At 43.5% G+C, this 26,661-nt stretch overlaps 1 protein-coding gene across 2 annotated transcripts in view; it reads left to right on the top strand.

Annotated features, from left to right (window-relative positions):
- The window catches only part of Bach2 (BTB domain and CNC homolog 2), a 343,391-nt gene that overhangs the window by 254,776 nt on the left and 61,954 nt on the right, over positions 1-26,661 (top strand). For both annotated transcript variants that reach the window (XM_052716038.1, XM_052716039.1), the window contains one exon: positions 7,492-7,746. In XM_052716038.1, coding sequence (XP_052571998.1) covers positions 7,492-7,746 — 255 coding nt within the window. The remainder of the gene's footprint in view (positions 1-7,491; positions 7,747-26,661) is intronic.

Below are 26,661 nucleotides of genomic sequence, written 5' to 3'. Positions count from 1 at the left end.
CCCAGCACCCACATCAGTGGTTCCTAACTGCCTGTTACTCTAGCTCCAGGAGATCCAGTGCCCTCCCCTTGCCTCTGTGGGTACCTGCACTTACACTCATATAACCACATGTCTTAGTTAGGGTTTCCATTGCTGTGATGAAACACCGTGACCAAAAAGCAAGTTGGGGAGGAAAGGCTTCCACTTCCACACTGTAGTCCATCATCAAACAGGACAAGTCCCTGGAGTCTGGAGCTGATGCAGAGACCATGGAGGAGTGCTGATTACTGGCTTGCTCCTCATGGCTTCCTCAGTCTGCTTTCTTATAGAACAAGGTCACCAGCCCAGGGATGGCCCCGCCCACAGTGGGCTGGGTTGATCACTATTAAGAAAATGCCCTACAGCTGGTTCTTATGGAAGCATTCCCTCAATTGAGGTTCCCTCCTTTCAGATGACTCGAGCTTGTGTCAAGTTGACGTAAAACTAGCCAGGATACCACATGCAGACATACACACATATACATAATTAAAAATAAAATAAATCTTTTTAAAAGGAAGGCAGTAGAAAACACTTGTGTTCTTTACTAGAGAGTAAAGAATTTACCAGCAATTTCCTAGTGTTAAACAGACATCAGAGACCTTGATTTTATTCCATGACTTAGGATTGTTTCAACTGGTGTGTCAGTTATAATGTTATTCTTCTGATTTTATTTTTTAGTGGATTATGAATAATCAACTTTACAAATACTTCATTTTTTTTTATTTGAATGCCAAAGAACTAATATTCCTCAAAAGACTTTTTGTAAAAGCTCATTTGTAGCAGAGTGTAGTTTACACTGTGTTGTTAGCAATGTGATATGTTATTGCTTGTAAAGTACTAGAGAAGTTATAACCAGTAAATCCAGAGTGTCACAGAGATGGCTGGAGGGGGGGGGGGGGGTAAAGGCAACACCAGATTCGATCTTGGAGCTCATATGGTAGAGGAAAAGGACTGACACCTGTAAGTTATCCTCTGATCTCTGCATGTGCACTGTGGTACATGCACACACATACACACACACACACACACACACACACACACACACACACACACACCATTAACACGTGTAGAACAGTTTTTAAAAATAAATTCAGGATTTTTTCTTCTAAAAATTGAGCAAAAACCTGAACAACTATTAAAAATAAAATACATGCCAGTTGCGGTGGTGCATGCCGGTAGGATTTGCTGAAGGAGGCAGAGGCAGGAGGATCACGAGTTCGAGGCCAGCCTGGGCTAAAACATTTTCAAATAAAAAAATAATAAAAAAATAAAATAAAATACATGAAATAATGCTTTTCAATATACTAGATGCCTAGGCAAATAGCTCAGTTGACAGTGTGCTTACCATGCAAGCGATAGGACCTGAGTTTGCCCCGCTGAACGTATGTGACACAGCTCTGTGATGGGCTGAAGGTGGGGTGCAGTTGGAAAGTGCTTGTCTAGCATGCACTTGGTCCCCAGCACTGTGTGAGATTAGGTGTGGTGTTGCATCCCTGTAATCCAAGCACTCCGCAGGTCAAAGGAGCAAAAGCTGGAATGTGGAAGAGACGTAACAACTACCCAAAAAGCCAAGCAAGGGGGCACATGCTTGTAATCTCAGTGCTGAGGCTGCAGAGACATCTCGACAATGGGCAAAGGCTTGCCCAGAACAGTCAGAAGGAACTTAGAGTTCAGGAAGGCTAGGGCTGTTGCCTGTTCTTCAGAGCCGGACCGAAAGACCCAGATTTAAGCAGACACGGAGCACAGTGCTCACATGTGTTGTGAATACATAGTGGAGACTAAGGAGCCCCAGACTAAATGCCGCTTTTCACACAATCCCAAATGCAAAACCTGAAAAGTTCCAACTGCTCCCAAGAACCTTATCTGCGTCTTGCAACAAAGCTCAGAATTATATGTCATAAAGCAAAATATCCACCGTCAACAAAATTGAGTCCAAAATTTCACAGACAGTGTCTGGTATGCAGTCAAGTATGTTCAATAATGCGAAGAAATGAGGACTGTGCAGAAGGATCTGAACCAGAACCAGTGCAAATACCAAACACCTTGCAATAGTGATTGTGGTTTTGTTCATGTTAAGTCAGACAAAAGATTAAAAATCTTAAGGAGAGACATGGAAGATATTTTTAAAAGATCCATGTTAGATTTACTTATCAATATCTAAGATCACGGTAGTGAGATAAAAATTATATTACCTTTGATAAGGATTAATGACAGAATAGCCTTGGCAGAAGACACTACTGAAATGGAGACCACCCAGGCTGGAGTGTAAGAAATAGAGAAAAAAGAACAAAACGCTTTCAAATGAGTGGGACATTTCTGAACTGGTAGACAGTGTCTCCCTGGCAAGTCTTGGGCCATCTTAAGAAGGGTAGAGGAGGAAACAGCAAAGCTATTTGGCAGAAGCACGGGAAGATGATGTCTGAAGTGTCTTCAGATATGAAGGCTCCGAGCCCACAGACCCAAAACACTGGAAGGAGACGGCACCAGTGCTCATCACAGTCACATAGGTCCACAGGGAAAGGCGTGATAAAGAGAAAACCTTAAATAGGAGAAAAAAGGAACAAAACAAGGTGCTGGACCACTCCCTCCCCTCTCCTCCACTCTCTCCCCTCCTTCCTTTCCCTCCCCTCTCTCCTCTACTCTCCCCCACTCTCTCCCCTCCTTTCTCTCTGAAGGTTCTTGCTGTGTGGACTAGGCTAGCCTCAAATTTGTGGCGTTGCCTCAGCCTCCCCAGGGCTGGGATTCTGAGGGCAGATTCCTAACTGAAGCAATGCAAGTGAAAAGATGTGGAGTGGAAAGAAGCCTCATGGCCACAGCAGGAGCATCTGTGAAACACCTGTTGCCAACATCCTGGTGAAATAGGAGATGTTTCCCCCTTAACATCAGCAAGGCGAGGGATTTGATTCTCATCGCTTCTGCTCAGTGTTACACTAGAGGCACTGGTCACATGGTCAGGAAGAAAACTACATACAGCATCCAGATTAGAAAGGGGTTACCGTTCTTATTTACAGACAACATTATCTTCACTGTAGAAATGTCACAGAAGCTTCAGGAAAGGCCTATGAGAACTAAGAAGCGATTTAGGTGAGGTTTCAAGATACAGAATCATTATACAAAATCGTTTCTTCGAGGTCGCTTAGTGGTGGAATATTTGCCTAGAATTCTAGCAAGAGGCCCTGAGTTTGATCTGCAGCACTGAAAAGAAAAAAGCACTTGTTAGCAATGAAATATCAACAGGTGATACTTTAAAATGATATTTGAATGCTTAGGTATAAACCTGTGAAAATATATTAATACTCATACAGCACTAAAAATTTATTTTAGATTTGACACCAGAAGCACAATATATTTCTTGAAAGTTACATAATTGGTTTTATCAAGTGAAAACTTTAAGAATAAATATTACGAGAAGAAGACAAGCAATGGACGAGTGGAGGAAAATATTAACCTGTCACATAGAGGACTGTTGAGAGCAGTAAGAACTCTCTGAAGTCCACAGGAAGAAACAGACAACCTGATTTGAAACGGGAAGTGTCTAACATGGTGTCATGTATATTCCCAGCACTCATGAGGCAGGCAGAGGTAGAAGGATCGAGAGTTGAAAGCTAGCCTGGGCTAAAGCAAGACCCTGCCTCAAGAATTAATTTTTTTTTTTTTTTTTGGTTTTTCGAGACAGGGTTTCTCTGTGTAGCTTTGCGCCCCTGGAACTCGCTTTGGAGACCAGGCTGGCCTCGAACTCACAGAGATCCGCCTGGCTCTGCCTCCTGAGTGCTGGGATTAAAGGCGTGCACCACCACCGCCCGGCTAAGAATTAATTTTAAAAACTGAAACAGGCAAAGTATCTGAATAGGCAATGAGAAATAAGCACTTGGAAGTAAGTGCTCAGCATCTTTAGCCATTACAGGAGGCAAATCAGAACCACAGGGTGGCATCACAGTGAAGCTACAAGGATGCTCAGGGTTGCAAAGATTGGCCATGCCAACTGTTGGCAAGGATGTCAAGAACCAGTGCTCATATACTTCTAGGGAAAGGTAAGATGGCACAGTTGTGTGAGGAAACAATGGCAGTTTCTTAAAAACGTGAACTGTACAAGCCCTGTGATCCATCCACCCTCGTGGATCCTTCCTGGGAGGAATTCAAGTGCCTGTCCGTATGACATCTTAAGCAACGATGTTCCCAGCAGCCTTAATTATAGTAGCCCCAAACTGGAAACAATCCAGATATCCAGCAGTGGATGTGAATGGCTTAAAACTGAGACTAGATCCACACAGTAAATACACAGCAATGACATAACAAACTTTTCTTTTTATTAATTTTTAGTTGGCATGCAAAATAATGGATTTTGCCTATGATATTTAGTTTTTAATATTTTTATTATTTGATCATTTTATGCAATATATCTTTATCATATTCACTCCAACTCTTGTCCCTAACTCCTCCCAGAACCATTTCTACCTCCCGAACCATGTGTCCTCCCTCTGTCTCTCTCTGTCTCTCTGTCTCTCTCTGTCTCTGTCTCTCTCTGTCTCTGTCTCTCTCTCTCTCTCTCTCTCTCTCTCCCATCCAATTCAATTTGTGCTGCCCCTTTACTCATACTGTGTGGTCATCTACAGGAACTTCCAGTGGACTTACCAGAGGCCACACACTTAAAGAAAATTGACTCACCCTACTCAAGAAGTGATCAGCTGCCCATAGCGCCTCATTTCTGGGTCGGGGCTCATGAACCATTTCTCCCTCTGTGCTAGAATGTTGATTGACTTGATACCGTGCAGACAACCAATTCTGCTGTAAGTTCATGAGTGTGTCAGTCCTACCGAGTCCTGCCAATACACTGGTTTGCTCCAATTCTCCCCAACTTCTGTCTCTTAGAATCTTTCTGTCCCTCTTCATCATCATCCCAGAACCTTTGAGAGGGGTTTAACATAGTTCTCTCATTTGTTCTGAGCATTCTGTGACCTCTAGTCTCTGTACTTTGACCAGCCGTAAGTTTCTGCATTAAGCCACCACTCACTGCACAAAGAAACTTCTCTGATGAGGTTTGAGAGCTTCACTGATCTATGGGTAGAGAAACAAGGAGGTAGAAGATAGTCCGTTTAGCAGGATGATAGTAGTAGGTTCACCTCTGGGCCTAGGAGTTCTCTAACCATAGGTTCGTGGCCAAATTTTACAGTATCAGGCATTTGTTTCCTCCTGAACAAAAAGCCTTAAATTCAATCACGAAGTGGTTGGTTACTCCCATAATGTTAGTGCCACTACTGCACCCATGGGAGTATCTCGTCATGCCAGTTATTGTAATTTGCAGGGTTCACAGATTATTGATGACATTTTTCTCCCAGCGGCATACATAGCACCTTCCAGTACTAGGAAAGCTAGCCAGCTGGGAGAAAACTTCCTGGTCAGTACCAACTTGATTTTGTCATGTCTTGTGACAAATATATATGATATCTTCAACAATAAGGTTTTACCATCAAGTTCTGGTGAACAGTCAAAACCAGTAGTAATATCCTATATTGTTTTAGGGGTGTCTGGGACACTACTGGGATTTTTACTTGGCATCTTGTGGCTTCTGGGAGGAGCATAGTCTCCCATGTGGGATACCTCCAGTTAAACATGTTTATACACTTATAAATTTAGGAAGCTTATGAAATAGTAGATTTCCATATGACCTTTTCAAAAATCCTTAGTGTTAGTTATTCCTGCCTCCTCTGCCCTACCTTCCCATCGTTCCCCTCACTTAAACCCCCCTCCCTACCATGATGGTATTTTCATAGATACAGATCGTATACTTTGCTCATGTTTGATCCACTACCCTCACCTGTCCCTCCTTCTTGCTGGGGTGTGTGTGTGTGTGTGTGTGTGTGTGTAACTCTAGGTTTTGCATATGAAAGAAAATTTTATCTTTCCCTATTATTTTCTCCTGTTCTCTTTTAATATAGACCCTTTCTAATTTCATATTTAAATCTAGATTTTGCACATAAGAGAAAACTTGCAACATTTGTCTTTCCAAGTCTGGCTAATTTCACTTTCCAGTTCCACACATTTTCCTGCTAATAATATGACATTCTTCTTTAAAGCAGAATAAAGCTCTGTTGTGTATGTGCCCCACGTTTTCTGTATTCATTAGTCTATGTGTTGGTATCTAGGCTGTTTCTTTCCATTTCCTGGCGGTTTGAGTAGTGCTCCAATAAATACAGATGTGCAAGTACCTCAGCAGCTTGCCAACTTCAGCTCCTTTAGGTGTATACCTAAGAGTTGTACATCTGTATCATATGAGTAGTCTAGGTTTAGCTTTTTGACACACCTCCATGCTGGTTTCCATAATGGCTGCACTAGTTTACATTCTTACCAACAGAATGTAAGGAGGAACAAACCTTTGATATATCCAGCAGCAATCGGAGATGACAAAACAATGGTTCTGAGTAAGATAATTCAGACAGAATCAACAGTACTCCATCTAACAATAACTCTAGAAGAGGTAAACAGATGTCAGAAAGCTGAGCAGTGGCTGCAGGGCTACTGAGAGGGGGAAGGGCTACCGCAGACTTTGAGTGATGATGGTATGTTCACCTTGATTGTGTCGATGGCTTCCCAGTTGCAGACAGATGTCAAATGGCAATTGCATATACTCCAAATATTGCAGCATCATATACTAAAGCTGTTTTCAAACGTGAAAATAAAGACAGAAGAGAGAAGGGCTTGCCACTGGGATGTATGCTGGTAATAAGCATTACTGAAGCCTTAACCTTTGGTTCAACCTTTGTGGACAGTGCATTGTAAAATTACTCCCTGGGTACTTTTTAAAGCAAAGGAGTCTTTGTAAATCTTACTTTGAATGTATCTTTTCTCATGGTTCCTATTGCAGTAATGTTTCCTTGAAGATGTTCATTGGGTCCTCTGAGATAATGACAGCATCATTCCATATCCCAGACAGGAATGACTGCCATGTTGTATTGCTCACACTCTGCCATGCAGGGTGAAGGGCAGATGGAAGCACATAACTACACTTTAGTGCACATACAGTCCAGTGCGTTCGTTGAATCATATCTCAGGATTTAATAGTTAGTCTACTTAACATCTTTGCCAAATTTCAACTTAGGAACTTACGTGTACTTCATCAAAACAGCATTTCAAATACTTCAAAAATTATTTGTTCCCTTTTAACACAAATCTCAGTAATTAGATTGTTTATATACACAAGTTCCATTTTAGCCTCCTAATGAAATCAAAACTACCCAGTGTTGAGCTGTTCCACTAAAAGACGCAGGGTAAAGAGAGGCAGTAAGTGGAAGGGAAGCAATACGTAGCAGCTTCCAGATGTTTCTGACTTTGTTGTGCCAACCCGGAATGACTGTGCTGCTTAGCAACCCTGCTCCCCTCTGCCAGGCTCCTGGCTGGGGGACCTAGGAGCTCTGATGACCCTCCTTACCTTCTCTATCACTTGTGGGGTACTGACCCAGCCTTTCTTTCCTCCAGGGTTTGAACGGCATGTCTGTGGATGAGAAGCCTGACTCCCCCATGTATGTGTATGAGTCCACAGTCCACTGTGCCAACATCCTCCTCGGCCTCAATGACCAACGGAAAAAGGACATTCTCTGTGATGTGACTCTGATTGTGGAGAGGAAGGAGTTCCGAGCCCACCGGGCGGTGCTGGCGGCTTGCAGTGAATACTTCTGGCAAGCCCTGGTTGGACAGACGAAAGATGACTTGGTGGTCAGCTTGCCTGAAGAGGTACAGTAACTTGGTGTGTTTGTGTGGTTGTTTCAGGAGGTTTATTGACTTATTTTTTAATGGCAAAGAAAGAGGTGGAAGTAACATGTGCACTAGGCCACATTGATGTCCACATCACCCGCATGTTGGCTTGTAGCATCATCGGTTTCTGTTTGATACACTTGAAGCCTCAGGAGTACAAACACAAAGTGAGCGTGCTTCTTTAAGGGAGGAAGCGAGCCTCACCTGGGGCCCAGGCCCTCCTAGTTTCTAGTTCACTTAAACTTCGGGTTTTGAATAGTTCAGCCTCAGTCTGATGCAGTCCTCTGTGTAGGATTTGAATCACTGCTATTTCTTCTCTCTTTCAAATGGATCATTAGATTTCCCCTGAGAATAAAACGGTGAAAGATTTCACAGGACCTTCCTTGCTTAGGAAAAAAAAAAAGCAACCAGCACTTCTCACCATCAATGCAGTGAGATTCTAAGAAGTGTAAATTTGCTTTTCTCATTGGTATTGAAAATATCCCCTGCTCAGGTTTCTTAGCTGCTTTGGTGAATTCAGTCATTTTGGTACTGTCATTTGGGGACATGAATAACTGGGCTTACTCTGTGCAGAGGTGACAGTGGTTTGAGAAGCAGGGGTACCCAGAAGATGGGCTTCCCAATGGCTTCACATTAAATTGATCACTCTTCAAATGGTTTATGATTCCTCAATCATTCTGAGTCCCCATCTTTTCAGAACTGGGGATAATGCTGAGCACCCCTGGGCTTTGCGCGTGGGACAGAGTATTCTCTGTGTAGCACCAGCGTGGTGTGCAACTCCAGAGCCACGGGCAGCCATTTGCAAGCTGTGCACTGTACAACCTGCAGAGGCACAGCTCCCATCCACCTCCTCGTGAACGAGGTCCAGGATTCCTTCCCCCACTTGGCAGCTTCTTCACAGCAGTCTCACGAGACATCAGAGACCCAAAACATAAGGAGTTAAAGATTCCAACTACCACTAAGTTCCAGGATCGCAAACCTAGATGCCTTCAGAAACACAACGAAGACGTTCTTGAGTCTGTAGTTATATGTAAAACAGTAGGGAGTGGTGGATGATCATCCGCACCACCGGAACTCGTCCAAATCTAACATGAAAGAAACAGACAGAAGGGGATGGAGCTGCAGCTCAGTGGTGGAGCACTTGCCTAGCATGTTCAGTCCGCAGCGCTAAAAGCAAGATGTGTGAGATTGAAGAGACACCAGATTCTAGTCCCTTGCTAGACGATGTTTGTGACTGCCTGCACAGAGCAGAATGGCCAGCTGATGAACCGTATCAGTTTGAAATAGCTTCACCTAGGCATCCTTTCATAATCATCATAGACAGCTCCATTCTCATTTCTTGTACAGTCGTGTGAGAAGGAAAAGAATAAACCATTCAAAGATGAAGTGACCAGGGTCAAGTCAGGGAGTGGACTGTTAGGTAGCAGGTAACAAGAGAAGACAGAGCAATGAACTAAATGGAGGAGTAGCAATCAGTGGGCTGTCACTAGGATTAACTGAGATCATAAATGTGAAGGCTTTAAATCCAGCCCATCCTGCAGCAGGCCATTTGTCAGATGCAAGTCTTCCTTCTCCAGATGGGAACAAGAACACCTTCCTTACTTATTCCAACTCTAGAATTCTCTGGAACTGTTGACAGAACTTCAAGTAATTCAAAGTAGTCTCAGGAAGTGATGCTCATTGTTTATTTATTAGTGTTTTCTATTTGAGAGCCGTTTCATGTGTGTGTGTGTGTGTGTGTGTGTGTGTGTGTTGCTCATTTCCAAAAATAAGATATTGAAATACATACACAAATTAAAATCTTACTTTATGTAGTGAGTCTTTGCTCAGTGACTATGTTAGCCCTACCTCATCCTTCCCTAAGCCCCAGCCTGTTCCCAATTATAACTTGAATCCTGGTCTACTTAATCTCTCTGAGCCAAGTTCTTACTTTTAAGAATCTCAGAAAATCTGAAGCCCTTAAATTATTTATCATAATATAATACCTGTCCAGCAAAAGGTAAAGAAAGCCAAGTTATAAATAAGTGTTACAAAACCTGAAGTTTCTTCTCCAATCAAACCCTTGATACAAATGCTTCTCTCCATGCCATCACTCACATCTGTTCAGAGTGAAAAGACCCTGACTGCAGCCACAGACGTCCAGTGAAAGTATGCTTGACCTGTATGGCTGGACTAGTTACGAGTGAATTGGCTATAGTATCCATCTTGTTGCTTCTGGCCCTAAACAGTGACTTTTGTCCCCATAGTCCCTGTGTCACCCGTGTGTTATTCAGCTTTCTGTCACTGGAAAAAAGTACCTGAGAAGAACAACTTCAAGGCAGAAGAATTCTTTTGGTTCACCATAGCAGTCCATCATCACTTAGTTGTGTAGTTTCTAGGCCTGAGGTAGCACAGAGCACCATGCCAGAAGGGCACAGTGGAGTAGAGTTGGTTGCCTCCTAATGGCCAGGAAGGAGAGTAGACAAAGAACCAAGCCATATACATCCTCCAGGAAGCCACCCCAGTGACATCCTTCCTCCCACTAGGTCTTGCCTTCTATAGTTTCCACCCCCTCACGGGGTATCTTAGCATGTGCTAAGTGAGGACCCTGATAATGGCACGGAGGGAGGTCAGTGTCACATCCGGGGCTGTTCTGAAGACAGAGCTTACAGGATGTCCTTACAAGCTGGATGAAGGAGTGGAGAGGAGGAAATGAGAAATGGTTAGCTCCAAAGATAATGGAAGAACCATGTTACCATTAACTGAGATGAGTCAAGACTGGGGAGTAAGTTTGCGGATGCAGAGGGTTGAGCAGGACTGGGAGCCCTGTGTGTATGTGTGGAGTTTGAGATGCCTGTTCACATCCAAGTAGAGTGTTTAATGCCCAGTTTTGTTTATTCATATATAAAATGTATGTATGTATGTATGTATGTGTGTGTGTATGTATGTATATTCATGGGCAAAGTCTAGCCTGGAGTTATAAACTTGAAAATCAGAGTATTAAAGGCCACTCAGCAGTGTAGAAGCTGCTTGGAACTTCATTGAGCACTTGGCGGGCAGATGCAGTAGGAGCAGAAAACCGACCCACCTCTGTTCCACAGAACAGAAGGCCCAGTTTCAGCTGCCTGTAAGGCTGCTCAGATTATAGTGAGCAGAGACCTAGGCCAGTAGCTGGAGGGAAATAGTTTTTCTGTTAAGTAGGAAAAGACTCCAGCATGCTTGCACACCACAGCAAACAGTACTAGTGTTTACCACACCCGCTTTTCTTCCTTTCCTGGACGCACAAAGAAAGGCTCCACTGGTAGTCAAGTAGGCCATGTCACTAAGTGTAGCCAGTGGCATGAAGCCAGTGGCCTTGTCACTTCTGGTCTGAGACTGTTAACAGTGGCCTGAGTCCTTCTTGACTTGCCCCATCAGTTTAGCTGGTGTCCAAGAACTTCGTAAAGCTGAAGCCCAAATCCCTGAGTCACGGTTGAAGGACAGCCATATGGCTCAAATCGCTTCGGTTTTTTACAATTTCGTATGTATATACAATGTGTTCTAATTACGGTGACCCTCATTACCCTCTGCCATCCCTCTTCCTTTCCCTTGAACAGAACAAATCCCCCAATGGCTATACCTATAAGAAATTGATACTTACCCACTCTACCGCAGCCACAACCATTAGCAGTCCTTAGCTTCTCAGGACGGGGTGGGGCCTCGGAAAACCTCCTCTAGTCTCCATGAAATGTTGGAGGGTTCGATCTTGTGCAGTTATCCATTGGCCACATTGTATCTGGATGGCAACATCTTCTGGCATGTGTCCTCATCCTCTGGCACTTATGTTCTTTCTGCTCCCTCTTGCTCTGTGTCCCTTGAGCCTTGAGGAGTTGGCTTGGGTGTCCCATTTAAAGCTGTGCATTCTCTTGTCACCTACCCAAAGCACCTTGACCAGATGTGAGTCCTGCATTAACAGTCGCCCTCTGCAAAAGGGAGCCTCTCTGTTTCACCACATCACATTCTGACATGACTAAGAAACAGACTTCCGTGTTAAGCTGTTAAAATCTAGTGTTTTAAGCCAGGCGGTGGTGGAGCACAACTTTAATCCCAGCAGTCGGGAGGCAGAGGCAGGCATACCTCAAGGCCAGCCTGATGTACAGAGTGAGCTCCAGGACAGTGAGCACTACACAGAGAAACCATGTCTTAAAAAAAAAAAAAAAAAAAACAACTAAACAAACAAACAAAATCTAGTGTTTTAAGTTAGGCATGTTGAAGCAGACTTGTGGCCCCTGTAAAACTGAAAAGCATTTGAGCCCAGCCTTGGCAATAGAGAGTTTCAAAGAACAGGAAGGGAAGAGGGAAGGCAAAAAGAAAGGAAGAAAGAACTGATGTTTGATTGGTTACTACAGTAGAGCTAACCAATTCCAGTACTTAAGCTAATGGAAAATTTCTGGAAGGAAAGGAAAACTTGATTGATTCTCATGGAAACAGAACAGATGCCCTTGAGTGCACAGGAGATAGGGTCTACTGAGCAAGGGACTGATTTGACTTATCTGAGTGGTGGAGTGGACCTGGGTGATCTGTGAGATGTAACCCCGTGTTATAGGCCTCTGGTCCTTGAAATTTTCTAGGTTGGTGCTGGAAGGAGAGAGAAGTAGTGTTGCTGGCCAGGAATTGAGGAGATGCTTGGATTGGGACGCAGGAAAAGATCATGGAAATGGGAGACAAGCTGTTAGGAAAGGAAAGAACCATAAACCTCCAGAAAAGGCACCCCTGCCAGGCTGCAACTCATCTGTGTCAGCACCCCTAGTTGTAAGAAGATGTCTTACATGTTCATAGGAGGTGGTAGCCGAAGAGCCCAGAGGGCAGTGGAGAGGCAACAACCTAGAGCATAGACAGAGTATGCAAGATGCAGACAGATCATGAGTCCTTAACTATTTCAAGGTTTATAGTCCTGAGAAAATAATTTCATTTAATGACCCCAGTTTCAATAGGAGTATGCAGAGAGGAGCAACGCTAGATCCCAGCTTGACAGGCAGGTTGCCATTCAGATTAATGAAACGTGATATGCTCGACTTCTTGGAAGGCTGGTGCTATAGAAACAGTAGGTGTTATTATTCCCATAAAAGGAGAGAACAGTCTTCTCTGGTGAGATGGCTCTTAGCTCAGAATCCTCATTAAAAGCTGTGTTGCAATTTTCCAAGTTGCATTAGTGAGACTTGGCAGGAGATGAAAAAAAATAAAAAGGCAAATAAATAAGAAGTCAAAATATTCCAGGCAACTACTTACAGGCAAGTAGGAAGTTTTCAGGTGCTGGAACCGAGGGCTGATAATGCTGAAATGCCTAAAGGCAGAATGTATTTATAGGAAGGCAAAGGTGACTTCCAGCCCTGACACTGGGGCCTTGGTCTCAACGGGGTGAATGAAAGGAAGGCCCTGGGCAGGGAGCTCGGGCTGTAACGATGCTCTCTTTGGAGGCTGCAGGGTGCTTCTAACAGCAGGGAGAGTCCAATGCGGACAGCCACAGCAACAGCTAATTTTAAATGAGACACATAAGCTGTTTTCAAACCTGTTGCTTTTTTTTTTTTTTTAAATCCTGAGGCCAGTGCACCCTATTTAAAGAAACATTCAGAAACATGTTCCTCTTTTGGCATAGTAGCAGGACTTGAATATACCAAAAACCAAGAGCCATATAAAGTATTTTTAAGTGACCTGATTTCAAAGGCATTTTAAAGGATTCTTTTCATTATACTTGTTTTCCTTGATATAAAATGACCACAGTGATCAACATTTGATAGGGATCTCTGACACGCCCTTCAACCATAGTGTTGTTCAAATCAGATTTTGTAAAATAATTTGTGTATTCATTCATTTTTAAACTTTTTTTGTATATGAACAAAATATCCCTTATATTTCTTTCTTTCTCCTACAATGGAGACTCTTAGCTGTTTCAATTAAAGTTAATAATAGCTTTGAAGACAAAGTTCAGAGCTATAAAGTTCCTCACTTGATCAGTAATCATAACTATTATTTTGTCATATTTAATCATAGGACCCAGGCCTCTAACAGAGTATTTAATTAAACTTTTAATTCATGATAAGAAGTTAAATAGCACTTGAGAGAGTTTTTAAAAATTATTTTACTTCCCAACCAGATTACAAAAAAAAAAGGGTGTGATAAAGAGACAGGGTGGCTGGCAGCCAGGGAATTGTAGGTCATGTCAACAGGAGCTGGCAATAAGCCACTGTCCAATTAGCGTGGCTTCGTGGCTGCCGAGTAATCACTCCTGAGTGGATGGGTGAGTCACTCACGATGTAGTGGCACTTCATTTAATCCAGCACTTCTTAGAACGGCTTTCTCACTCTGTCATTGCCTGTTCTACCTTGCCAGTGAAAGTGCAGGGCTGTGCAGGCGAAAAGCCCAATGGAAAAGAAACTTAAATTATGTATCTTATTTCTCTTTGCTTCCTGAAAACTGAGATTGCAATTAAACAGGGAAGGCATGGTGTGATTTTGCAGCGAGTCACAAGAAAACACAATTTCCATACAAAAATACCCAAAGTTGGGGTCCTGGAGCCTGGTTTCGTTCCGTCTCTTCTTTGGCAGTTTGAACATCTGGCACAAGTTCGAGGATATCAATGAAGTTACCTAATAATCTTAATGGATTCACATTCCATTCAAAACTTGGAATGTCCCCAGTCTGCTGCAGGTTTCGGCTCTTTTGTAAGGGCGTTCCCGGCATTTCTGGTGGGTGTGCAGTCATAAACACAGAAAGCCTTTGAAAGACGGCCTTCTTACATATGAACACCTTGCAATCTTGGTCAGACAGGCATGCAGTGAGCCAGGAAATTAATTCAGGAATTTTTAAATAAAATGTATCATATCCAAGCAGGGAGTGATGTGTGGTTGTCAATTTAAAAAGAGTGATTTCAGTTGTTAGGAGCACAGACGTCCATGCACTAATTGGTTAATGCCAAGCATTGTGTGTTTTAGTTCTTAACCAAATCCCCAGGCCACATAAAAGATCGCTTTGTTTTGTTTTGAGGATTGGAGCAATTATGTGCTATTATGTACTGGCACTCTTCGTTTCCTGTTACCCCAAATGTGTTCCTTTGGTCCCCATTAACTTGGTGCACATAGTAAAATTCATCACTTTGCCATAGACTTCTGAAATATGTTGAAAGTCTCTCTGATGTTGGGCTACTTTCAAGTGGTCCTGTGCTCTTTACTGACTGAGATGGACTTCCACGCACAGCCTGGGGAAGCCTGGGTGTGAAAACGTTAATGCTTTCGGCACCCTAGGTGGGTTGGAGCCAAGCCTCCAACATGAGCACATTTTTTGACTGACTGGCAGCAAAGAGAAGTACTGACAGCCGTTCCCAACCAGGCCGAAACGTTGGCCCGAGGGTGAGGAGAAATGCTGGGCTGTAGCCAATGAAAGATTCCCAAGTTTAGAGAAAAATCTAAAAAAGATGGAGGTCACATTTGCAGGCTTCCACCTTGTTAAATAGCCACTCTTTAATCTTACTTTTCTTTATAAAAGCTGGTAGTAAATATCACTACTACTCATGTTCCCTTTTTATTTCTAAGCCATCTTTTTGTTCCATTGATTTTTTTTTTAAAATTATTCTTTGTATACAAAACCAAATGATAGATTATTCTTCCCACAAGTGATAGTGATAACATCATCCCTGAAGGCAGCATTAGCAGCAGAGCTGAGTGGAACAGAGCAGAATCATGCACACAGTGACTACACTTGTGTGTGGGGCCGTGCTGAGCAGCGCAGGTCAGAATGGAATGTGTGTGGGTCACTTCAGGGATCGGAAGTAGAGCGTGTGCCCAGCAGGTGCAAGGCCTGGGTTCAGTCCTCAGCGGCCTTGAAGAGGGAGAGAAAAGGATGTGTCTAAGGAGCTCCTTCTGATGTCATAAATTCTCTGCTGTAGTTGTTTTGCTCACTTCTGAAAGAGAAGCGTAGAGAAGGGAGGAACGTTGCTAAAAGACAAGGAAATGAGTTGCTAGCTAGCCTCAAGGGCCTACTCTGTTTGGGTGGCATTCTTTCTTACTGAGTTCTTCAGACTGTCTGGGGGTAGTCTTTGTGTCTCTTGCATCTGCAAGGAGACCTGCAAACTGAACTGCGCCTTGCAAGTAAGATGACAGAAAGATGACAGGCATGGCCCACCAATATTTAGGATGAGGTAGAGTCCTGTCTCCTGAAAGTACAGGTGCTTTGACTCCCCCTTCCTTACTTGTTTCTCTATTATCTCTTTCATTTGTCTTATTGCTCTGAGACTTCAAGTAGACCAACTATTAGAACACAGAGTAAGCAGGGGAGAGGCAGTGGACATCCTTGTTTTACTCCTGATTTTACTGGAAATGCTTTGAGTTTTTCTGTTTAGGATGATGTTGGCTGTGGGTTCCCTGTATATTACCTGTATTATGCCGAGACATGTTCCCTGTGCTTATATTCTCTCCAAGACTTTTACCATGAAGGGGTGTTGGATTTTGTTAATGGCCTTGTCTGCATCTAATGAGATGATCATGTGGTTTTTATCCTTTAGTCTGTTGAGGTGGTGGATTATACTGAGTGATTTACATACGTCAAACATTTCTACATCTGTGGGAGGAATACTACTTGATCTCATGATTGATAATCTTTTTGATGTGTTCTTGAATTCAATTTGCAAGTATTTTCCAGAGTTTTTGTGTCCATGTTCATCAGAGATATTGGTCTATAATTTTGTTTTTTGTTGAGTCTTGTCTGGTTTTGGTATCAGGGTGATGATGGCTTCATAAAAGGGATTTGAAAGTGTCCCTTCCTTTTCCATGTTCTGGAAGTTTGAGGAGTATTAGTTCTTTGAAGATCTGGTAGAATTCTGCACTGAATCAGTCTGGGCCCAGAATTGTTTTGCTTTGGAGATCCTTAATTACTGCTTCAATATCACAGGGCATTATGGGTCTGTTTAGAGTATTTATTTCATCTAAGTTTAACTTTGGTAGGCTGTATATAGCTAGAAGTTCATCCATTTCTCTTATTTTCCAGCTTTGTATAAGATCGATTTTTTTAAAATGTGTTTTTATGATTCTACTTTGGAGATAGTCCCATGGGCTGCTGAACAGAACATGTGATCCTTACTGTTTGGGTAGACTGTTCTGTGGGTGTCTCTTAGGCCCATTTGTTATGATGTTATTTGACCCCTAGGGTCTAACCTTTTCCCAAATGATACGTCTATTGATGAGAAATCACCCACTATTGCTGTGCTTAGATCAGTCTGCAGTCCCAAGTCTAACAGTGTTTCTCTTAGGGAATTGGATGTCCCTGTGTTTAGTACATATATGCTTAGGATTGTAATGTCCTGTTGTTGGATTTTCACATTAATGAATACTAAGTGACCCTCCTTATCTCTTCTGATTAGGTTTGGTTTGAATTCAGTTTTGTCAGATACTAGAATGGCCATGCCTGTTTGCTTCCTGGTCCAGTTTGCTTAGGACATCCTTTTCCATCCTTATCATCTAAGGTAGTGTCTACTGTTGATCATGGGGTGTGTTCCTTAGAGGCAACAAAAAGATGGATCCTGTTTTCTGATCCATATGTTAGTTTGTGTCTCTTTATTGGGTGGTTGAGACCATTAATGTTAAGAATTATTATTAAACAATGTTAATTAGTTCCCAGTACAAACATGAGAAACACACACACAAAAATAAATAAATGAAATTTTTAAATTTTTAAATTCAAAACCGTTATGGTGAATGATTAGTGAACACCAGTATGAAACCAGGGCCACCAACAGTGCACATCCTCCCTCTACTTCCTCTCTTCCTCCTTGACCCCTTCAGTCACAAGGGAAAAGTCAGATCTGTACACTAAAGCACAGAGTCTGATATGAGGGTGGTCTGGCTTCAGCCTCTGTCCCCCGCTGCTCATCGGGGTTGATTCACCTGGTCTGGCTGGCTAGATCTGGACAGCTGTCCCCTTCTCCCCTCACTGGTCCACATCTCATTCTAAGAGGACTCCCGTCCCTGGGAGAGGAGACCATTCTTTGGTCAAGGGTGTATGAGAACCTGCACTCACCTTCAGTGACGCTCGGAGGATCTGACTGCCATCACGCTAACTCAGGCATTGACTGATTACGCTTCACCCCTAGTGGGTTAACTGTCATTGGGTATCTTATGGTATAAATGTTCGTGAAATACACATCACCTCCAGTTTATAATTTGATCCCTTTAATGCTTTTGATATTAACACCGTGAAAAAGCAACAAAACAAATCTAGAGACATTCTGTAAAACAAACAGCCTGATTTCCTCAGTAAAACAGTGACATAGAAATGGGTCTGACCAGATTAAACGGGATGCAAGGGCTGTAGAAGCAGTAACAAGGGCTGTGACGATGACTGGGTTGAACTAAGCAGTTACAGAGGGCACGATGGGAGAATTGGGAAAAACTCAAAATGGTCTGCGTATTAGGTGGGAAGTGATGATGGGACAGGGCACGATGAGGAGCAATAACGAGCAGGGAGGACCCGAGGGACGTGCTGAAGTGTCAGCAGTGGTAAAATGCTAAAGAGCAGGAAAACAGTGGATGTTCCTGTTTATTTGCACTTTTTACTTGTTTGTTTGTTTTAGGTTTTGGTTTTTCACGGCAGGGTTTCTCAATGTAACCCTGGCTGTCCTGGAACTCTCTCTGTAGACCAGGCTGGCCTCGAACTCACAAGAGATCTGCCTCCCGAGTGCTGGGATTAAAGGCGTGCGCCACCACCTCCAGATGTCTGTGTTTTCTAACACTCTACTGTGCCCATTGTTTTATTTGTGGAATAATAGCATAGGATTATTAGAAGAGAATGAAGATCAGATGAAGTGTAAGACATAGCCGTGGAAAAATTAAAATGCAGTATGGCTTCCTGTGTGTTTTCCAAGGTTCTGCAGCTCATGGGTTTTGTTCCTAAGGCATCAGTGTGCGGCCATCTTTCCTGGATCCTTCTTGCTGTTCAGGGCTCTCAAGGTGCCTAAAACACTTAAGCTTTGGATCTCAGCCGAATATGCTTGGTTTCAGGGGTTAAATGAAAATCATCCCAAGAGGCAAACCTAGATTTCTTCCAGTTCCTTCGAACATAAAAGTGCAAGAGGTGCTGTAGTTCAGCAGGCCAGTACCATCTGCTACACCAGAGTCTTTGCATTTAATCCTTGATCGCATTCTAAACCTAGGGTGATGGCACACAAGCTAGTCACCCCAGCCTCTCCAGTAGTAGGGCAGGGGCATCACGAGTTCAAGGTCATCCTGGACTTCATCTAGCTCCTGGCCCACCTGTGCTACATGAGACCCTATCCCCAAACCACTCCCACAGCAGAAAAAGCTAGATCTGTGGTTCTCAACCTTCCCAATGCTGTGACCCTTTAATACAGTTCCTCATGTTGTGATGACCCTCAACCATAAAAGTATTTTCATTGCTATTTCATAACTGCAATTTTGCTACTGTTATAAATTGTAATGTAAATATCTGATGTGCAGGATATCTGATATGTGACCCGTATGAAAGGGACGTTCGATTCCCCCCCCCCCCGCCCCCGCGTCTCGACCCATAGGTTGAGAACCACTGAGCTAGATCATTGTCCTTTCTCGGTCTGTGAGAGAGCTCAGCATCTGCAAGGTTTCTCAGTGAGTAGAAGTGTGCTTGCTGCCAAGTCTGAGGACCTGAGTTCAATCCCTGAGACCTACACGGTGAAAGATAACAAACACCTGCAAATCGTCTTCTGATGTACACACCTCTACACAAATAAATAAATATAAAAAGTGACTTTAAATGTAAGACCTTGGTTTACACTTAACTTTACCTGCAACGTTGAAACCTTTGCCTCCTTGTCTGTCTTCTGAGTGCTCTCTCCCCGTCTCTGTCTCTGTCTCTGTCTCTGTCTCTCTCTCTCTCTCTGCCTCTGGAAATAGTGGGTTATTTTTCAGGGCATTTTAGTTTAGGCTCTGACTCTGAACATCCCCAGAGAAGGAAGCTGTGGCCTTCAGGTGAAAGGCTGGGAGGGTGTGAAGAGCGCCCCACCTCCTCCTCCCTGGGGTAACTGTCCTGAGATTAGAGGGGAAGTGAGTTTCTGTGGCTATTTCCAGTCACACATAAGCATCTGTAAGAGCCTGTGCTTTCAGATGTCACCCCCAGGCTGACTTCAGGCTTGGGGTGTCTATGGAATATCTCCGATAGCTGTGGTTTCAAGGATGTGTCGGGTTTTACACTAATCACTTGAAAGACGGCCTTTGAAGAGGCCATTCCCATCCTCGCTGTGCTTTGTTGAAGAAAGACAACGTAAAGTTGCACCAGGTCCTAGGAGCCAAGACCACTAGAGTCCTGCCTTCCTCCCTCTCTACCTTGTGCCTGAATCCAAGTCTGGGAACCGTTCGCTGTGGGTCCTAGAAGAATGAAGGGGATTTCCTACCATGTCTCCTGTATGGTAGGCATCCCTTCACAAGAAACAAGGGACAGTAATAGGCATTTCAAATATAAAACTACATCCGCTAATACAATGATGCATGTGTGTGTGGTTCACAAATAGACATTTGTATGTGCACAGACACCTTTCATAAAGATGAAGCAGAAAGGATGTCAAAAAGTAATGGGGAAGGCCACTGCAGAGAGTGTGTGGACACAGTGCATGTTCTGGCATGAGAGTGAAACTGAGTACACCTTTGAGAGTGGTGTTCACGTTGGAACCATTTAAAAATATTTTACAAAGTACCATTGAAAATATATTTTAACAGTTGATAATCAACAAACCTGAAATTTTAAAACAAGTAGAAAAATGAATTCACTTTTATTTTTTATTTTATTCTCATTTTTATTTTGTTATTAACAACAGAGAAAGAAAAAGTAGATTAACTTCTTTACCACAGTGCTATTAGCATATATCATCCTTGGACTATTCTTTTAAGATAACTAGAATGAACTAGAATGATGTGAAGGGTTGTCCTAGATTAGAGGGGACTGGCAAAGCCAAACGCTGGTGTCTTGTGACCTGCACTGAGACAGGACTCTGAAGGGGGTCCCTAGAGCGACGGAGACTGTGTCTAGGCCGTCTGGTGGGGTTACTGTGATATCAGCATTGCTTTTCATTAGGTAATACCAAAAGTCCCTATTCTCAGGAGATGCACAGTAAAGTCCTCGGGGTGAAATCGGACTGTCAGGATTCTACTCTCAGATGGTTGGGGAGGAAGGGGGCGTGATCTTACATGTAGAGAGATATTTATAAAGAAAGGAGGGCATAAAGTTTGGCAAAATTTAGCAATTTAGCATAAAGCCATCTCCTTCCAGGATCACAGATAAATATAGATGCATATACATCTCTTTCATCTTTTCTGTGAATTGAAATTTTCCACTTAAACAAAAAGAAGTTAGGAAAAAATATGCTGGGTGGTGGTGGCGCACTCAGGAGGCAGAGGCAGGCAGATCTTTGTGAGTTCAAGGCCAACCTGGCCTGCAAAGTGAGTTCCAGGACAGCCCGGGATGTTACACAGAGAAACCCTGTCTCGAAAAACAATAAAGGGGGAACACAAATAATGGATTTGGGTTATGTTTATTTGTTTGTTTTTCTATAAAGTGTCCTGTTGGTTCAAGAAGTCCATGTTTGTTCAAGAGACAAGTTAGTAGTGCATGCCTGTTGCCTCAGCTACGTGAAAGGTTCAGACACAAAGACCTCTTGAGCCTAGGGATCTGAGGTTAGCCTTGGCAACTAAATAAGATTCCCATCATGAAGGAGAGGCGAGAAAAGGAGGGAGAGGAGGAGGGGAGGAAGGGGGAGGGGAGGAAGGAAAGAGGAAGAAGAAGGTCAAGGGAAGAGAGGAGGAGAGAAGAGGGCTTTGGACTGAGCACCTGTCCAGTGCTCAGTTGGGATTCCAGGCTGAGTGTTTAGCCCTGGGGAAACATGGAAAGCTGGCACTCTCGTGGGTCTGTATTTAGCATGTAAGACAAATAAGAAGACGTGATCATTTAAATTGCAATGAGTGCTAGAAGCAAAATAAAACAGCATAATATTACAGACAGTAATTGAGGGACAAGTGACATTAGCTGGTGTAGCCAAGGAAGGCAGGCAGCCTCCTCAACATGGTGCTGGGAAAGCTGGATTGCCACATGTATATAAGAATGAAACTAGCTAGATCCCTATCTCTCAGTCTGTACAAAAAAAAAAAAAAATGCAAATGGGTCAATGACCTTAATATAGCACCTGAAACTCTGAGGGAAAAAAGTTAGGGAAACCATTTCAAGGGCTTTTCAAAAAGAACTCCAATTGCTCAGGGAATAAGGGCCAACAAATGGGACCTCATGGAACTAAAAAGGCTTCTGTGCAGCCAAGGAACCAGCTGACTGAATAACGAGCCCACAGCATCAGAGAGCCTCTTTTCCAGCTGTACGTATGACAGACAGTAAATGCCTAGACTATGTGAAGGACTCAGAAAGCAACAAGAACTCAAACGGCACCATCAATAACTGAGCTAGTAAAATAGTTCTCAAAAAATGAGATACAAATGGCCGATAAGCCTGAAAAAATGTTGACGCTCACTGGCACTAGAGAAAACCTAGTCTGAACTAAGTTGGGATTCCAGAATGGCAGTCATTAAGTAAACAAATAGCAGGGAAAGAGATGACATCTCAGTGAGTGAGTCACCTGCCATGCTCTGTTACCGTTCTGTTGCTGTGAAGAGCCACAGTGACCAAGGCAGCTTATAAAGGAAAGCAGTTAAATGCTTACAGTTTCAGAGTGTTAGTCCATGACCGGCATGGAGGGAAGCATGGCAGTAGACAGACAGGCAGAGAGATCTCGAGACTGGGCATGGCATGGCATGAGCTTTTGAAACCTCAAATCCCACCCCTAGTGACACACCTCCAATAAGGCCACACCTCCTAATGCTTCTTAAACCAACTAGGGACAAAACATTCCAATATATGAGCCTATGGCAGGGAGTGGGGCATTCTCACTCAAACCACCACACCACGCAAGCATGAGGTCCTAAGTTTGAATCCCCAGAACGTACATAAAGCCATGAACATGTGTCTGCAATCTCAGTGCTCCTGCAGGGAGATGGGAGGCAGACATGAGAGGATTCCCAGAAGCTCACAGGCCAACTAGCCTGGCATACACATGGAGGGTGTGGGTGTGGGGCAAGAGACTATCTCAAACAAAATAAAGACAAGGTCTGACACTCAAGGTACCCCTCTGACCACCCTATATGCAGGGTGAGACATACATGCTTGCTTGTGCGCTCTCGCTCTCTCTCTCTCTCTCTCTCTCTCTCTCTCTCTCTCTCTCTCTCTCTCTCTCTCGTTCTCTCTCTCTCTTTCTCACACACACACACACACACGCACACGCACACACACGCACATGTGCACTGGAAAAGAAAAATGGTGACATACTGTAACTTCTCTTTTTAAGTGGCAGCCTTAAACACAGAGTTGAGACTTCCAAGGGTCAGGACAGAACAGGGTACAAATAGTGTCTCCTGTGACTGTCCAGGAGAAAGGTGGTTTGCACAAGAGTGAGGACGAGGGGGATGCAAAGAAAGAGAGAGGAAAAATCCAGGCTAACTATCCACTAGGGCATGAAAGACAGAGGATGAGACTTGCCATTAGCTGAGATGGGAAAACCTGTACAGGAAGCCGGGTAGGAGAGGAGACAAATAGCTTGGGGAACTTTCTGAATAGGCCTCCGGTGCTTAGGAACTAAAGCCAACAAGCGGTAGTCTGGTGGCAACGTAAGTAGGCAAACAGTGGTAACAGACTGAGCCATCCAACAGGGGGACAAGGCAGGTTTCGGGGTTCTGCTGGATATCTCATGATAATCAGGGGTACCTTGTAAAATCTTGTACTAGAGCCGAGCAGTGGTGGCGCACGCCTTAAATCCCAGCACTTGGGAGGCACAGCCAGGCAGATCTTTGTGAGTTCGAGGTCAGCCTGGTCTACAGAGCAAGATCCAGGAAAGGTGCAAAGCTACACAGAGAAACCCTGTCTCAAAAAAAAAAAAAAAAAAAAAAAAAAAAAAAAAAAAAATCTTGTACTAGAATTTTTCAGTTTACGAATGAATTGATTTAAAGTTGGTATCTGCCAGCTCAGATGAGAATGCTAACATCCAGGTTGTGATGGCTTTTGCCCCAGGTCCAACTCCCCACACAGAGCCTATGAAGGGTGCTTCCCTTGCTCTCGGTTCTGTCGGGATTTCCAGTAGAAAGAGAAGTGAAGCTGAGGATGTGGCCCTCTTCACTGTGACATGTGACATGGAGTTGGTGGGTGTAGCCCTGCAAGGTTCAGCCAGAGTATAACAGTGGTTCCCAGACATTTTTTGACGGTGACCTCTGACCTGTCACTAGATTTCACAGGCTGCCTTTCATTTTTTTTTTTAAGCCAATTTTCCCTCCATTCTTTGCCCCACAAACGGCTCCATGAGAGGCATGCATTCTAAGCATACTTTGTTCCTCAAGAGCGGGCCCTGGCAGCATGGACACTATTCATTAGCATTCCTTTGCCTCTTCTGCTCGCCCTCCAAGATTCCTACAGTCTGCTCTTAAAATGATGCTGACTTATGTATTCAGATCCTTGCCTCGCCCCAAAAAAGAAATGCCGGAGGCTTTTCATGAGAATTCTTCAGGAAGAGCTGCAGTCCAATGGACTTGGGAGTGTGTGCTTAATAGACTTGACAACAAGGACCCCTGGGGGAGGGCAGGCCCTGAACCCTCTCTGCCAGGAGAACCGTGTTTTTGCAGCTGTTTTTTTTTTTTTTTTTAGGTATAGTGTCAGGTTGCCACAATGAAACGGTTCTAGAAATCTGAACTGTACATTCACATCTTGAAGTCGAATTAAAGACTTCTGAATCCAAGCATGGTAGTAAACACATGTAATACTAACACTTAGAGGGCTGAGGTAGTAGAGTCAAAAGTTCTGGGCCAGCTAATCAGAAAAGCTTTTTTTTTTTTTTAATCTTGATTGCCTGGCCATGCAAGCATTTTTCCTTGTTCTACCTTAGAGAACTGACAGGCCAACCTTGTCACTAATGTGGTCATCGATGATCAGAGGCCGGTGTCAAAATAAGGTCCTTCCTCTACCCACTATTCTGTGAGGCCTTGGTGGATTGTTCACTCCAATTTTATGTCTAGAGTTTGCATTCAGATCCATAATTTAGATTTGGAAGAAATTCCAACCCAGGTCAAGTGCTAGCTGCTGGCCCGGAATAGATAACTGGACAGGAGCTAGAATAGGAGACATCCAGAAAAGAGGTCTTGGGGTTTCAAAAAACCACTGTAGCCTTTCCCTCGTCTACGCTGCGTCCCCTAAGTTCTGCCCTGTCTTCGTTAGGATTTGTTGGATATCAGCACGTGTTTTAGACCGTGCACTTCACCCCCACCTCAGTCACTCACTGCCTCCCCTCCCCTGGAATTTCTACTTACAGTTAGAGCTGCTTTCTTTTCCTGTTGCTACCAAAGATTTCAGTATTTCCTGACTCCATCCTAAAAGGTGGCCAAGAGATTATTAACATAGATGAGGTGACTGAGTGATTAAGGCTATGGACTGCCAAGAGATTATTAAGGAGGAAAAGCTTTTGGCTTTTTTTTTTCTCCTGCCGCTGCAAGGTGTATAGAACCACGGGGTGGGTACAGCACTTAGGATATTTTTAAATGGCTCAGTCATTATGTCAAGTGCAGGAAAATACAAGACAGGGCCTGCTGCTAACTGTGTGACTAACTCACAGGCCCGTGTGCCTGACTGACGACACTTGCTCACCCAGCAGGTCTAAATAGAAGGTTTGTTCAGGGAGGGAAACTAATGTGTGAAAATAATGCCTTACAAATGTCTTGAAACTGAGACAACTCAGTCTGCATTATTTGGTTTTAAGGTTCTGAGGTCAAGCAATTGAATTTCTGTTGACTGGGAACGATGGCCTTTGAAGACGCAGGAAATCACTGGCACCTTTCCTCTCTTATACCGCCTGGCACTACAGCCTATCAAGGCTCCTTGTGTTCTCTGTACATTGTTTGTGATCTTAGCCGACTGGTTGGACTGGGACAACATTCCAGCCTAAGGTAGCTTGGTGGAGGTGTCTTTCCTGTGCTTACTGGAGAGCTGGGGAAGTCTCTTTCGTCAGCTCACTAGCCAGTGTATTTGCCAGTGATATCTGGAGTAAATGAAAAGACATCAACTATTCCGTCTTCCCCTCCCTGTGTGTGTGAACTGTTGAAGGAGTCCTAGGACTATCACACCACTCTGATTCTGGAGTCGTGAGCCAAGGAACATGAAAGATTAGAGGTTAATAAGGAAAGTCAGCAGCACAAAAATGAACTCCATAGTTTTTTGTTTTTGTTTTTTGCATGTGGATTTTTTGTTTCTTTTGAGCATTTTTGTCTTACTGATTTTTTGTTTGGTTTGTTGATTCTCCCCTTTGTGGTTTTGTCCTTGTTTGAATGAGAGAGAGAAAGAACATGAAGTTGGGTGGGTAGGGAGGTGGGAAAGATTTGGGAGGAGTTGGGGGAAGGGAAACCATGATCAAAATACATTGTATAAAAATTTTAACTGGAAAAAGGGGAGGGAATCCTTTGTACATTTAAACAAAATAAACAAGGCATGTCAGGAGCTGTAGCTCAGTAGAAGAGTGCCAGCCTAACATGCACAATCCCCTGCACTGCAGTAAGAATAATGATAATAATGAAAATAATGATAACTAAGGCATATTAGAGTGTGACCTCCCAGCCAGTTTGGAGTTGTACTAATGACAGAGGTTACCCTCCAGACTCTGCATCAACTCTTCCAGCAATGAGTGCTCACAGCTTTCAAGATAACGCATTCCAGTCTCTCTAACTATGATTACTAAAAATGTCTTCCCTTGTGTGTAGCAGAGATTTTCCTCTATGTCTTCAGTTGCTATTCTGTTTCTGGCTCCTGGAGTGGAAGAGAGCAAATCAA

This window comes from Peromyscus californicus, unplaced genomic scaffold (assembly GCF_007827085.1).
Source record: "Peromyscus californicus insignis strain IS unplaced genomic scaffold, ASM782708v3 Scaffold_5__1_contigs__length_169319896, whole genome shotgun sequence".
NCBI lineage: Eukaryota > Metazoa > Chordata > Mammalia > Rodentia > Cricetidae > Peromyscus > Peromyscus californicus.
Note: the sequence above shows the minus strand (reverse complement) of the source record. Positions and strands in the feature narration are given on the sequence as shown.